This window comes from Budorcas taxicolor, chromosome 7, assembly GCF_023091745.1.
Source record: "Budorcas taxicolor isolate Tak-1 chromosome 7, Takin1.1, whole genome shotgun sequence".
NCBI classification, from domain to species: Eukaryota; Metazoa; Chordata; class Mammalia; order Artiodactyla; family Bovidae; genus Budorcas; species Budorcas taxicolor.
Window position 1 is genome coordinate 97,392,111 of NC_068916.1, and position 15,592 is coordinate 97,407,702.

General features: G+C 42.1%; 1 protein-coding gene across 1 annotated transcript in view; it reads right to left on the reverse strand.

Moving 5' to 3' along the window:
• CHD1 (chromodomain helicase DNA binding protein 1) overlaps window positions 1–9,872 on the reverse strand; it is a 68,772-nt gene extending 58,900 nt beyond the window's left edge. The window contains exon 1 of the mRNA XM_052643439.1: window positions 9,766–9,872. Coding sequence (XP_052499399.1) covers window positions 9,766–9,818 — 53 coding nt within the window. The 5' untranslated portion in view covers window positions 9,819–9,872. The remainder of the gene's footprint in view (window positions 1–9,765) is intronic.
• Between the last annotated feature and the right edge of the window lie 5,720 nt (window positions 9,873–15,592).

Here is a 15,592-nt window from a genome sequence, read left to right on the forward strand (position 1 = left end):
TTGTATTAAAATGTTATCCTCCATATCCTTTATGACAGGCCATAAAATAATTATCAAATTTGAGAAAATCTATGAAGCATTCATCCCCACGGGTCTGAAAACCAGTTAACGCCTTTATTAGGGACTAAAGGACAAACACAACAGCTCCTTTTAGCATTCTACATCACCAACCCCCAAAAAATTCTATCAGAAAGTAAACTCAAAGTACAGTATTATTCTTAAAGTCTCTTAACTGAATAAATGAGGATAAAACTGCCAGAAATAGATGCTAAGAAAGATAACATTTAGCAAGACTAATTTCAAAGATGACCAAGTTTAGTTATGCTAAATCTGAGATAAAGACAGTAAACTCAAAAAGTTTCTCTAGTAAGCATTCAGAAATCAGATGAGAAATAAGACTATGTATACATAGATGTCAAGGTTACTAAACAATAGTTTCACAAAACACATATGAAATGTGTTATAATAGTAATGATATGATAAAACCCTCCTATTATTTATAATTATAACCAGTAGACAAAACTTAATGATATTTATTGGAGAAGGAAATGGCAACACATTCCAGTATTCTTTCTTGGGAAATCCCAGCAACAGAGGAGCCTGGTGGGCTACAGTCCATGGGAGTCACAAAGAGTCAAAGAACGACTGAGCACACAGAGCACAGAAACAAGAACCATCTTCTCTGCGGGAATTTAGACCAATCCCACTGTTTTTCATCAGCCCCATTTCTTTACATAAAAGTTCTTCAGCATAATGTATTGCCTTGTAACACTGTATTTCCTGGGTATAAAAAATTACTCTTTGCTTTCTGCCAGAGCCTGTCAAAATATCTTTACCACCATAAAAGTCACATTACAAAGACTTTTAACATGCATAAAATTTAAGTCTACCAGGGTTTTAAATGAGAACTCAAAAACAAACAAAACCCACAAAACTTCATTCTGATATTGGGCTTGATGATATACAGATTAACCATTTGTTTTATGATCAAACTTCCCTGTCTCCTACCTTTGAAGAGCTGCAAACTGTCCTTGTATTTACCATACCCAACTCAAACGTTCTGTCTCTTTCTCAACTTTAAGCTTTGGAAAAAAAAATCTCAAATTTTAGCATCTTTTGGTATCCATCACATAGTTGCTCAATAATCCAAACTAAATAATTATCTGAGTAGAGAACTGTATTTCTAAAAGCAGTAACAGGAGAGATGTGAAACAGCTAATGAAAATGGTTTTCATTAAGGAAAGAGCTCTCCACCGCACTTGCGCTTTATGCCACAGCTCTGGCACTGTCAACAGTGGATCCCATAAGCCAGTACTGCTTAGCCAGAACTATGTGTCTCTGCATTTTAACCTCAATCACCGAGATCTCAACCTATCCAAAGCAAAGAAACTTTCAAATTCAGTTAAACATTTATTTAAAGTTGGCTTCCAAGCAGTCACCTCATATCACAATGATAGATAATGTATTCGTAATTATAAACAGCTATTTTCTAAGTCATTAAAACGTAAGAACTTAACTCTGCTACAAGAGATATCTAGAGTCTCTCTGAAACCAGTAGGTCTAACCAGTTCATCCACCTGGAAAATACAGTCCCTCCTCATGAATGTCTCTTAATACATGTAGTGTTTATTCAACTAGGCCTCCTTTTATCCTCCTTCCACTCGGGACTAAACTATACAAAAAATTCAGTGTGACAATAAACAAACCTCAGGGTAAAGAACTGAAAGCTAAGATATCCAACACATTCTCTATTCTAGGGAACTTGCACTTCTTTATCGGGGGGACCCTGATCCTTGTGAAAACCTTCCTCTCCACCTTACCTAATATACATTATTTGTTCTTCTTTCCTTTTCAAATCACAGCATTTCTTGTCACTGTTAAGATTACAGAAGTTTCAAAACTCCATGAAAACTTCCCATACAGCCCATCTCCTCACTCCAGTAATTTGCCCAATTTCTTTTTCTTTTACCTCACTTGCATGCCTATACCACACCATCAGGCTGAGTCTTGATTGTGTATTTAAACTTGGCTACTGGGCTTCCCTGGTGGCTCAGCTGGTAAAGAATCCACCTGCAATGGGTTGAGGAAATCCCCTGGAGAAGGGAAAGGCTGCCCACTCCAGTATTCTGGCCTGGAGAATTCCATGGACTGCACAGTCCATGCATAGGGTCACCAAGAGTGGCCACGACTGAGTGACTTTCACTTCACTTCACTTCATTCCATTGTTACTTAATGGAATAAAATCTTTCAACTTAATTTATAATTTCAAAGCATGGCAAGATACTAAATGACTCTAAACAGTTTCATATCTTTGCGTATAAATTTGATATGCCCATACATCTCCTTGGGAATTTAATCAAAATTTCTGATTCAGTAGACCTCAGACACACAGGGCAACTTTTAGGGTGAAGGTATCATTCTGTACAGTACTGGGGTGGAGGATAAATGATTCTGTGCATTTGTCAAAACCCATAAAACTATACATCACAGAGTAAATGTAACACATACAAGTTTAAAACAGAAACCCACGTAGTTGAGGATGAAATGTAAACTGATAACTAACTTTATTACAAATTTATGACATAACCACACTGAAGGGGATGAAAGTGAAGGTTGCACAGTTGTGTCGGACTCTGTGATCCCATGGACTATACAGTCCACAGAATTCTCCAGGCCAGAATCCTGGAGTGGGTAGCCTTTCCCTTCTCCAGGGGATCTTCCCAACCCAGGGATCGAATCCAGGTCTCCTGCATTGCAACTGAATTCTCTACCAGCTGAGCCACATGGAAAGCCCACTGAAGGGGATAAACAAGAACAAAGCTAACTTGAATAATAAGTTTGGAAAACAGTGCTCTGACTTGAAACCGTAAGGCTACATACAATAGGAACCGTACACAAGATATTCAATTTTGCCTGGTAAATTTGCTTCTTCTGGGGTATGGCCTAAAAATACTATTCAGTACTTCATTCGTATACTAAGGTTGGAGTGTATGCATAGTGGATGGTAGACAGTGGGAGCAAGGTTTTGACTACAGATGGAAGTTACAAAGGTACAAGGAAAGGAGGGTTAGGATGACTCCTGTGTATAGGATCAGAGTTGGAGACAACAGTCCTAATTCATGTTTATCTTACTATGCACACAGATGGACAGATATAGCAGCAACTATAAACACACATGGTTTAACATACATAAACATACATGGATTGATATAACCTAGCTCTGTCTGCTCTGTCTACTGAGAGGGCCTAGAAGCAGTGACACCTGAGAAGCAACTCAGCACCCAAATCGTGGTTTCTAAGATCCTCTTCTCCAATAAAAAGGAATCAGGGCTCTTTGGGGAAATGGCTGATTCTAGGATAAAAGAATGGGAGGGTATAAAATGAATACAGAAGACAACTTGAAAGCATTTCCAAAAGGCAAGGCTAAAACAATTTGAGCAGTAAGATACTTACTGGATTATAATTCAAAGTATAAAATATACACGTCCATGGTTATATAAGTGGATAACGGAATTAATGAGAGAGAAATTACTTCTTTAGAGAAGAATTCCATTTAATATTAGGCAGATAGTAGATACTCCCTCCTTGGTGGCTTAGACAGTAAAGAATCTGCCTGCAATGTGGGAGACCTGGGTTCGATCCCTGGGTTGGGAAGATCCCGTGATGAGGGCATGGCAACCCACTGCAGTATTCTTGCCAGGAGAATCCCAGGGACACAGGAGCCTGGTAAGCTACTCCTATGGGGTCGCACAGAGTCAGACGCAACTAAGCACAGCAGACACTCCCTTCCAGGAGGAGGCAGAACTTAATTCTTACCCACCCAACCAATCATCACATCCCTTGAGTGGGCTAGACATAGTGACTTACTTCCAAAGAATATAGAATGGAAAGGGAAAAACAGTAACTTTATAGTGAAGAAACCTGGCAAACACTATCTTGGCCAAGTGATATCATCAGTAATAATAAGTGGATATTATGCTCCCCATGTAATGTGACAAGCAGAGCGTCTCATCTCCACTGACACTCTCTCTAAAAACTGGTAACTGATAACCCTATTTTAACCTTTTAACCTAACAAAAAAATCAGGGAAATTCAAATTGGGGGACATTCTACAGGATACCTGGCCAGTAGTTCTCAAGACCGATAGAAAAAATTAAGGAAAGACTTAGAAACCTTCACAGATGAGAGAACATTGGGGAAAGTTAACAACTAAATGCAACATGGTATCCTGGAATAAAAAGAAGGCATTAATTGAAAAGCCAGTAAAATCCAACTAAAGTCCGGAATTCAGTTAATAGTTGCTGGGTTTTGTTTTGTTTTTAAGACTTTAAAGTGAAGGATGAGGCAGGATAGACTCATGTGACACACTATGTACATCACCATGGCTCAGTCAGAGTACAGCTCAACAATTATCAGCTGCCATTATTGTTGCTTCTGGAGAAATGAAATGTACCCTGCTTCTTGCTTGCATGGCTTATAACACAGCTATCTGGGGGTTCTGAGAAAACAAGAAGCATGTGTAGTAACATCAACACTAACAAGTAACAAGGTGGTAAATGACTCCATGCAAACAGCTTCATATATAATACATACAAACTTAATATAAATACAAATCACCAGGGAATCTTGTTAAAAAGAAATTCTGATTCAGTAGGTCTGGGATGGGGCCCAAGGTTGAACATTAAAAACAAGCTCTCAGGTGATGTCAATGCCGCTAGACCAAGAACCACAACTGGAACTGTAACTTTTCTACTTCTGTAATGTTTTAAACTTTTTCATAAAAAAATGTAAAAAAAGTTTTCTCCAACAATTCTTTATATCGTCACCACAAATACTCATATTTTTCAACAAAGAACTGTACCAACTATAACCCACAAGTCACCAATATCTTAAACAAGCAATGACTTAATGGAGCATAAAAAAGGGACAACTACACATCAGTATTTGCTCCTACATTATCTCACACCAATGAGAATAAAAGTAACATCACTGAAAATCAAATCACATACAATTCTCTTATCTTTGCCAATTAAAAATTAGTCTAAATACATTAAAGTAATATAGATTAACCACAACCTTAGAAATTCTGTCAATTCTGTTTGAGGAGAGAGAAACACGTTACCAAAGCGCCTAACAGTTTGAATTTTCAAAGCCTACGAAATGACCTGAGGTGATCTGAGATTCAACAGCATGTATTAACAACTAATGCTACATGGTACCCTAGATTTCCCTCATACCAGATACATGAGGGGAAAAAAAAAACTAATAGGAAAAGATGGGGGAAAAAATATACATACTGAATCAAGAAATAGGGATTAGCAAAAAAAGAGAGAGAGACATAAAACAGTCATACTTTCCTATAATTAATGTTGCTGTTTAGTGCTAAGTCATGTCCAATTCTTTTGTGACTCCATGGACTGCAGCCCGGCCAGGCTCCTCTGTCCATGCGATTTCCCAGGCAAGAAATCTGGAGTGGGTTGCCACTTCCTTCTCCAGGGGATCGTCCTGTCCCAAGGGTTGAACCAGTGTCTCCTGCATTGGCAGGTAGATTCTTTACCACCGAGCCACTAGAGAAGCCCAATTAATGACATCATAGTTAATGTCAAAAACCAGTTTAACGCAATGATTGCAAACCATTTTGAGTTTGTGATTGCACATTTTCCTGTCTTCCTTAAAATGCTTCTTTGCACAAACTTTTGAAATTTAAGAATAAAGTGATCCTTTTAAAAAACACTGAGGTAACTTCAAAGTAAGCTTAGGAAACACCATTTTATTGCCTTTAAAAATTATTCAAATTCATTTACAAAAACTTATTTTAATGGCAAGAAATCTTTCTGTTATGTGTATACATAAAAGCAATGCTTACAAAAATGGCATCCCATAGGTGTCTTTATTAAGACACTAACAGATACTTGGTGAGATAGGTGGCCTTGTGTTCAAATTAACTTTGACTTGGTGTTCTTTAAATTTAACAGGTCGTTTAGACTAACCTGTCTTTTTTCTCAAAGCCTCTAAAAAGTCTTTGAGAGACTCTGAATTTCTAAAACTGAGATTTTCACTTAAAATATTTCCATTGATCATATTTCCTACTGAGGAAACACTTTTAAAAGTTGAGATCCAAAGATTCTTGAAGCATAAAACAATGAAAATATTTTGAATAAGCCAAGAAAATTTAATTGTAACAGAGTTCCTCTAATGTAAAGTGTACACACATATACATTTAAAACATATTTATTAAGTTTATTAAGTCAAACACTGTGAATGCTATAAAAAGGTACACTATATCAAGGAAAAGAATTCTTGGAGTTCCCTGATGGTCCAATGGTTAAGAATCCACCTGCAAATACAGGGCACGCGGGTTCCATCCCTGGTCAGGGAAGATTCCAAGTGCTAAGGGGCAACTAAACCTGTGCACCACAGCTACCGAGCCCACGCGCCACAGCTGCTGAAGCCTGCATGTCCTGGAGCCCATACTCCACAACAAGAGCTGCCAACACAACGAGAAGCCTGCACACAGCATGAGAGTAGCCTCCACTCACCACAACTAGAAAAGGCCTGCACACAGCAGCAAAGACCCAGTGCAGCCGAAAATAACAAATAAATACAATTAAAAAAAAAAAAAGAATTATTTTAGAATCAGGTCATCAGCTCTGGATCAATTCTAAGTAGTTAAGACCATCATAACATATCACCAAAATTTCCTTCACTCTGTAACAATTTTACATGAGCATACTATATAAAGTAATTAAAATAAATCCTCAAATTTACATGAACAGTTTTACATTATTGAAAACCTAATTTGTAGGCAAGCAGAGAAATTCTTCTGAGTATTAAACATTTATCAATCATCCAAAAATCAGCAAAATGTAACTATATATTTCTAGTCTTTACCCACAAATCTATCTGTGGAGCAAATCACCATTATAGATAACCTTAAGATAAAAATGTCTAACCAGGATTTGAAAAATTTCATTCCAAATAACAACAAATCCACACAGCTGAGAACTGATGCTTTGAAATCTTTCAAGAGTTATCTTCAGAAAGCTTAACTTCAGTTATACAACAAACTTTGCCCTAACTTGAAACTGAGGTGCAGGTGCATCCTGACCCACATTTCTTCGTAAATAAGTTTCAAAACTGTCAGTTATAACATAGCCAAACAGACATTCTCCTGTGTATTCTTCTTCCTTTCTGTCAATGGTTACAGAAAGGTTTTCACATGAAAAGAGGCAAACACTTCTGAGTAGAAAGTTAATTATACCAACTAAAAATTCCAAACAACTTCTTACTTAATTCTACTTCATTTCATAAATTTCCACAAAGGAAAAGAGGAACTCTGAAGCAAAAATACATGTGAAAACTTCCAGCCAATAACAATCAAACTGTATAACATATATTGACTTTACAAGCAAAAATATTTCTCCTTTCATCACTTTATATTAATATTCATAGTTACGGTAACTTTTGTTTTTTGCAAGAAACATACTGTATCTATAAAGTTCACCCCATCACTCTTAACTAGGCACAATCTCCCTCCTCTGTACTGCCTTGTTATGAAAACTTTTGGTGTGGGGGCGCTGAGGCTTAGTAGCAACAGTAAAGCAAAGCAAAGTGACATAACAGCAGTAAGGAGGAAAATGAAAGGAAAACAGGCAGACCTCCCTTCTGCTGAGAAACACCACGGCAGTTAGCTGCAACAACTAGATAACTTGACAGCCACAATTCTCAGAAGTACATAAAACTTATATGGTAGAAATAATGACTCGGGATAATTAGAGAATATACTGTGCGATTATTTAAAATGAGTATGCACTGCAAAAATTCCTTAAAGTAAATTTGACTTTACAGGGTTTAACTTTTTTCATCTCTACAATATCAAAGTTTATTTACTACTCCCCCTTTGCTTTACATGCAGCAGCAAAATACACAGAAAATTATCGGAAGAGGCAAGGGTTCAGTATGTGTTAAGTATGTGATCTCTCTACATAGTCAACTAGAAAATTTACTCAAGAGTCTTATTTCCTATTTCATGGGTAGTTAGGCTCCTGTGTTTCCTCTAGATACTTCTACCTATTAACCATTTCATTGTTCACTAATGAATAAGAGAATGTGGACAATTCGACTCTCCTATTCACTTACTACAGTGAATTCACCTGTAGAGATTTGAATCAAAGCTGAAATTCAAAGGTTTTCTACTTTAACCCCTCAACTCTGGTGCTTCCAGTTACACTACATTGTTAAATACTTTGTATATTAAGTAGCAGAATGATACTTCAAAATGTTGAAGTATTCCATTCAACTCTCCTTATTTTGCAGTTCAGAAATCATTCAGAGAACTTAAGTTAGCACAAAGACAGTGTCAGCTCAGGGTGTGTTAACTCCTAAGACCAATACTTGTCCTACTAAATAATTCTGCTTTCCATAACTGCTCCTTTTTTTTCTATGATGTTCCTGTTATTCAAACAATCTGCCTTTCAAACTGATAAAGTACACCCAGCATAACCAGAAAACCCCAAGTCTCAGGTCAAATACATATACCACTGCTTTATTTTCTATCCAACATTTTTCTGAAGCCCTCTTAACTGCCAAGGCTTTCCTGTTCCTTGTCCTTCACATTTCTCCATTAATTAATGTTTCAGTTATGTACTATTCTATGTTATAAAAAAGTTATGCTAATATAGAGTGCTCTTTATATCAGGAAGTATTTTTAAGACCTTTAAATACAGCATCTCACTTAATCATCAACTTTAAATAAGATAAATAATACTATAATGCCTATTAAGTACAAAACCCAAAGCTTCAGAGAGGTTAAAAAATCTGTCGCAATTCACAAAGCTAATAAGTACAACTGGGTAAATAATCAGGCAGTCTGACCCCAATGTCCATATTCTTGATCTCCCTATATTATAAGTCTATATAACTACATGGATTGCATTATAAACATAGCCAGTAACTTAAAATTTGGGCACTACAGAAGAATTTTAAAGACTTTTGCAATTGAAGAGGTTTCTTACATATTAAAATAGCTTAAGGTAGCTTACTCTGATAAATCCTATCTTCTTTGCAAAGACATGGCCCAAATAAGCATTCTTAACTCATTCATTTATAATCAAAACTCAAGTTTGAAAAAATAATGGGGGGGGAGGGCTCCAGCAACACTTTAACAAATATACAGGTCAGAAATGTTCAAAACAACCTTTGCAGTGATAGGAATGTCTTCTATTCTGGTCTCTCCATCTCAGTAGCCACTAGCCATGTGTGACTATTCGGCATTTGAAGTGTGTTTAATGTGACTGAGTACTGAATTTTGAAACATTTTGTAATTTTTAAATTTAAATAGCCACATATGGGTACTGACTATTACATTGGACAGCACACATATAGAAGACAAAAAGCCAGAAAAAAATAAGTAAAGAAATTCTTATTGCTTTTAGTTGGAAAGTGCAGATAATAGTCAAATCAATTTAAATGTCTTCTTTTACTTGCTCTAGTTTCAGTTATTAAACCAAATAATATAAACCTTCAAAGAGATTTAAGTATTCCAATCTTTCTACACCTAAATTTTCCTTTGTGTATCTCAATGGCAAAAAGTTATTTAAAAATCTGTATTTTCAACAAAGCATCATTTATTAGAAACTTTTTTACTGTGTGGAAAGTTAAGAGTGAATCTGATCTGAAAACTCTGCCACCTATTAGAAGAGCTAAAAATTACAGTCACATAAATTTTAAATTGTCATAATAAATACTTGATAATAACATGCTTACCTTGATTCTCCACTACTGTTTCTAACACTTTCTTCATCACTGTGTCCATTCATTGTAAATATCAAGAAGTTTTAAAATAAAATATAAATCTTCCCAGTTTAAAAGATGAGTATAAATACTGACTCCTCTTTGAATATTAAAAATTCACAGATGAATTTTCTTCAACATTCACAGGTTTCCTAGGACCCTTTTTGACTCACCTAAAAAAAAAAAAAAATCAGTGAGAAGAAAATTGCCTGTAGAGAAAAACACTGAAGAAGTCTATTTAGAATTTATACTAATATACTGAGGCCAATTAGATTAGATGTGGCAAGGAAGGGGTAGGGATCTTTTTCTCAAACTACCTAGGCTTCTATTAACTACATTCTTGACTACTTATTAGAATTGAGCACACCACTGCTTGTTTTTGACAGAAGAAATGAAAATGCTTGTGGAGTGACAGAACTTTCAGCCCAACTGCAACTGTGTGTGTACAGTATACACCACACATTATGGCCAAATAACTAAAGCAGAGTGGTAGTAGGTAACATCTACCTAAGTTCCAAAAACAGAAAAACGGAGTCTTAATAGATTACTTGGTCAAACAAATAAAGGAGTGGCGGGGGGGCGGGGGGGCGAGGGGGCGGGCGGAGGTTACTGTATCCAGTTCGGACGTGCAGAGATTCTACTGGAGGGGAAAAAAAAGGTATAGGATAAACACTACGATTTTTTTTTTGTTTGTTAAGTAAAAGGGTACGGGGCAGAAATCGCAGGACTAAAGAGCCAACATTTCCACCTTTCAAAATACCAGCACAACACTGGAGAGTCACCTACAAGCCAACCACGAATAAACAAAGGAGATCTCCGGCAGGGGAGGGAGAGGAAGAAGCGGGGGGGAAGGAGACGTCAGATCCTTCCCCAGCCAGAAAGTACCGACCGAGACGGGCGACTGCGAGCAGAGCTGTCCCTCCGACATCAGCACACAGAACTGACTCCTACGATTATTTCCATTCCGCAAGAAAAAAAAAAAAGGGGGGGGGGGTGGGAAACAGGCTGCTGCCAACTCGATCACCGCAAACTCTGCATTGAGATCTCGGTTTTTTTCATTCCCCAGGGACTACAGTCCCGTCGACTTGGCAGCAAACTGTTAACCACCCCTCCCCCCCAAAAAAAAATTATTTCACGCAACACTCGTTCCTCACGTTAAAGATGAAGGCCACCGTGCCAGAGAGCTTCCCTATTAAAACGATCAGGTCTTTAAAAAAAAAAAAAATCTGGGCACTCTAGCAAACTGCTTCTCTTTCCCTAAAGTCTCTCTTCGCTGAGGAAAAACAAAAGTTCACTTTTCCTTTTTTCCTTTTCACCTTTCACGTTTGCCCCCCTCAAAATGGCTTTTCTCTAGTACTTTCTAACTTCCTTTTTCCTCCTCGTCTTCCTTTTTGCGCGGTCGAGTCCTCACGCCGAGACCCTGCACGCTCCCTGAGGCTCCCGGGCGCCCGCGGCCCCCGCCGGCCCTCCACACGGCGCGACGCCGCCGCTTCCCCTCAGCCCGTCGCCCTCGTCGCGGCGCCCGTCCTCCGCCCCGGCCTCTCCACGGCCGCTTTCCTCCGGCTAAGTTTTCCAAGCGGCACTCGAGCGGAGCCTGGAAACCGCCCTCCCTGCGCTGTCCGCCGCCGCTCGGCTCCCTTCAGCCTGCGCCACCCCCGACCCCGGGGCGCACCCCCCAGACCCCTCACCCCTCATGCTGGTCCCGGGGTCTCCCCCTTCCCGCCTCAAACTTCCCACACGCCCGGCCCGCGTCCTCCCGGGCGCGCTCGGGCCGGGTCCCCTCCCCCCGCCGGGCCCGCTCCCCACGTGCCGGGAAGGAGCCCCGGGGGTGGCGGCCGGACCCACGCCCCGGCCGGCCGCGCCGCTCACGCCTCGCGGCCCGGCCGGCCCCGCGCCGACGGAGGCCGGGGCTCGACCGCCAGCCGCACGTCCGCCCACCCGGCCGGCCCGGAGGATGCGCGCTCGGCGGCGCCGGCCTGCGCTCTCCGCTCACACGCCCCCCTGCGCGCCCGGCCCGCTCCGCCGGCCCTCGCGGGCGCCCCCCGGGCCTGTGCCCACGGCGTCCCGGCCCCCTGGGCCGCCGCCGCCCGGGCACCCTCCCCCCCGCCTCGGCCCTAGGCCGGGCCAGCTCCCGTCCCTCCCTCCCTGCCACATCCCGACCCGCCCGCCGCCCCTTTCTTACCGGCAGGGCGTGCAGGCTTGGCGGGGCGGAAGGAGCCGACTGGAGAGGCGGCCTCCCCGGCGCCCGGGCCCCGCGGTCGGCGTCCTCGGGGCTCCGGGGCGTGTGTGGGCTGTTGGGGGGGGCGGTGCGGCGGTAAAGCAGCAGTCCTCGCGGAGGGAAGAGGGGGAAGGGGAAGGACGCGGAGGGGAAGGGAAAGCCCCGGCGGCCGGCTCCGACGCGCCGCGATCCCCCTGCAGAGCGGCTCCAACAATCAATTCATTATCGAAGCACCGAACAACTGCGAGGGCCAGCGAAAGCGACAAGTAAGCAGCGACCGTCTTCCCCGCGGCCACGCGCGCGCGCCCACTCTTGCCGCTTATCGGCTCCCGGCCGCCGCCATGACGCCGAGAGAGCGAGCGCAACCGTCTCCGTCGTAGCCGCCGCCGCCGCCACCGAGGTCGCCGTCGCCTCCGCCTCCCCGCGACGTAAGCGACTCTGCTCACTCCCCTTCCCCACCGGGCGCGAGGCGGGAGGGCGGGCGGGCGGGCACGCGCACGCCTAACTCAACCGGCTGGCTGGCTGGCGCGTGCGCGCGCGCGGAGGTAGGCGGGGCTACGTCCTGGAGCCGTGGTTGGGGAGCGGGGAGGGGAGCTTAAGCAGAAGCCGATTGGTTCTGTGACTGGGGCGGAGAGCGGAGGGCGCGCGCGCGCGCCGTGCTGGGAGCGCGCACGCCGGCCGCGCAGAGGCTGCCGGACTCTGGCGACCGCGATGGGCCGCTGATCCCGGGCTTGGGGCTGCCTACCTCAACGGTCCCGGAGTTGAAGTCCGGGAAGTGGGAGCTTCAGGCTCGCTCCCCGCGGGTATGGACACTCCGGTCACTCCGGACGGTTGCGTGAGGACGTCTGGAAACAAGAGGCCGAGAAAGAACTAGGGAAGCGTGGTGGGGATGAGGGGGGAAGGTGGGCAGATGCTGAAGACGGAGCAGGCTGGCGGACTCGCGGGGGCGGGGGCAGGAGTGGGGTCCGGTCGCCCGGGCCTCAGCCGGCCGCCGGTTCTGAGCGCGTGCCCTAAGGGGCGGAGGTGGGGGCGCTGCGTCACACGAGGCCGCCTGGGAACCCAACTGTTGGGCAACTGTGGTCTCCTCCCGCCGCTCCCTAGGCTTAGTTGCCCTGAGACAAAGGCTCCCTCGGGGGCGGGGGTGGAGGGGAAACCAGGCACCTGAGGAGGCTGAGGGAAACAGACCTAGTTGTCCACCCCCTGTGATCCTTCCGGAATCATTCGTAGTATAACCTATGTGCCTTAGTCAGGAAAAAAACTTCCAGGTCGGCTCCCTGGAGGGCGGGGTACTGGAGGGTGCGTCGCCGAATCGCTACATTAAAAAAAAAAAAAAGTGCAACGAGAGATGTTGGCAACTGTCTCGGGTTAACGTAACTGCAATTTAGCTGGCGGTTTCTTTCGTAACTGTAACTGCGGGCCTCCGTTACCCTGCCCCCACCCCTTTATAAATCTGCCCAGAGAAACACTTTTTCAAGCCCGGTAGTAGTGTTCCGCTCCAGCTCTTTTAAAGTTGGACTTCTTTTACGCTCCATTATTTTTCTCGCCCACAGATCAGTCTTGACTCATTCCAGGTTAATGATAATTTTTGAAACTTTCTAATATCCCATTCTTCAGTTACTTGACTTGATGTAAAGACCTGCCCTCCAAGTCAGATGAGTGAACTGGCAGTATCTGCTTCCCAAAATAATTGTTTTCATACATGGGAAGTACTGCAGTTTTCGTCTGCTATTTAAACAGTTTGGTTCACAACGTTCAAGATGATATCCAAACATAACACCAAATGCATATTTATTATGTAGAAAGGTATATTTACCCTTGCAGAGTATTGGAAGGCAAACAGGTACATAGAGTCTACTAGGGGGAAAAAAATGTGTGGTCAATGAATAATGTGACAAAATGAAACACCACTATAGATTGCAAAATGATCTGTTTTTTTTTGCTTGATAATTGTTAAATTGCTGTAATGTTATGAGGAATAAGATCGTGCAAATCTCCACCTCCGAATTCCCTGGAAATAGGAACTAAGTCCTAATTTTTAATATCATGCTTTAAAAATTTGATAAAGGGGCCTTAATAGGATCTTTCAGTTTCTCAAACTAATTTCTTTATTGGATTACTAGAGTGGTAAGTAAAAAATAAAAGCCTGAGAAAACATCGCAGAATTTTGTAATGAGTGTGGTTCAGATAATAAAGTTGTCAAGTTTAACCATACTGCATTTTATTGTTGTCTTACAAAAAGTGATTACTGTATGGAGTTTTATATGTTTGTTGAAAGTACATGTCAAACCTTTTCAAACTACTAAGTTGCCATTTGAATATGATATGCTTCATATAATTTCGAGGCACCTTTTTTGCAGGGAAAAAAAAAAACCTTGCCAAATTTGTAATAAAATACTGAACCTTGGAGATTTATGTTTGTGGTAAAATCATAATATACTTTATGACTCCACAGAATTTTACAATGATTGTTGAGACTGTGGAGAAATACAAGGTAAGTGGAAAACTGAAACAGTTTTTTTAAAAGCCAGTTGATAAATAAGACAAAAGTACATTTTTTCTATATAGTAAGTTCTCAGTTCCACTTTGTTTAAGCAAATCGTGTGTCTCCCTTTTGGTACTAAAAACAATAGACAACAGTAAATAATCTGAGCACCTGACTAGCAAAAATCCGAAAATAGTATCAACCAGAAGGTCTTTGGCTTCCCTGGTGGCTCAGACGGTAAAGAATCTGTCTACAATGCAGGAGACCCAGGTTCATTCCCTGGGTTGAGAAGATTCCCTGGAGAAGAGAATCGCTACCCAGTATTCTTGCCTGGAGAATTCCATAGACAGAGGAGCCTGGTGGGCTACAGTCTATGGGGTTGCAAGGAGTCCACAACATGATTGAGGAACGAACACTAACAGAAGGTCATTGTTATTGTCTGATCTTCCATTTGGGAAATTGCATATTCTTTGGAAAGAATATTACACAATCTAGGACAGCACTTTGTAGGTTCTTAATTCTGTTATGCTCTGCTAGAACTAGTTACCAGTGGGTATCTTTAGATGGGAATAGATTGAAAGCCACTTACCAGAGTTATGATACGCACAGCATAAAGACAATGACCATTCTTGCTTTTCAGTTAATGTTTTGCATGCCAGATTTGTTCTTGTTGCTTAGAAGATTGTGTACAAGAAGCTGCTAAAACAATCAGGACAGTATTAAAATACCCTAGAATCTCAATCTATGACATTGTTCCCCATGTTCTTGCCAAACAGAAAGAGCCCTCCAAATATGATACTTAAAGTCCTCCATAAACAGAACCCATGAAATCCTAAACCACCTCATAATGAAAGTTTATTGAACATTTTCTGTTTGCTTGATCATAAAAATAAGAGGAGAGGAGCCATGGTTCCCAGTGTTGGGCACGGACAGGAGTCAGTCACCTTGCGAGGTTTTTCTTAATTACACATGTCAAGCTGTCCTTTCTTAAATGCACAATTTCTAGGTTCTAAGTAGTAGTTAGAAAAACTAGATTGTTCTGATAATCACCAACAGCTCGCCCACCTTGTTGATGGCCACTGTATTTGGAAATTTTACCA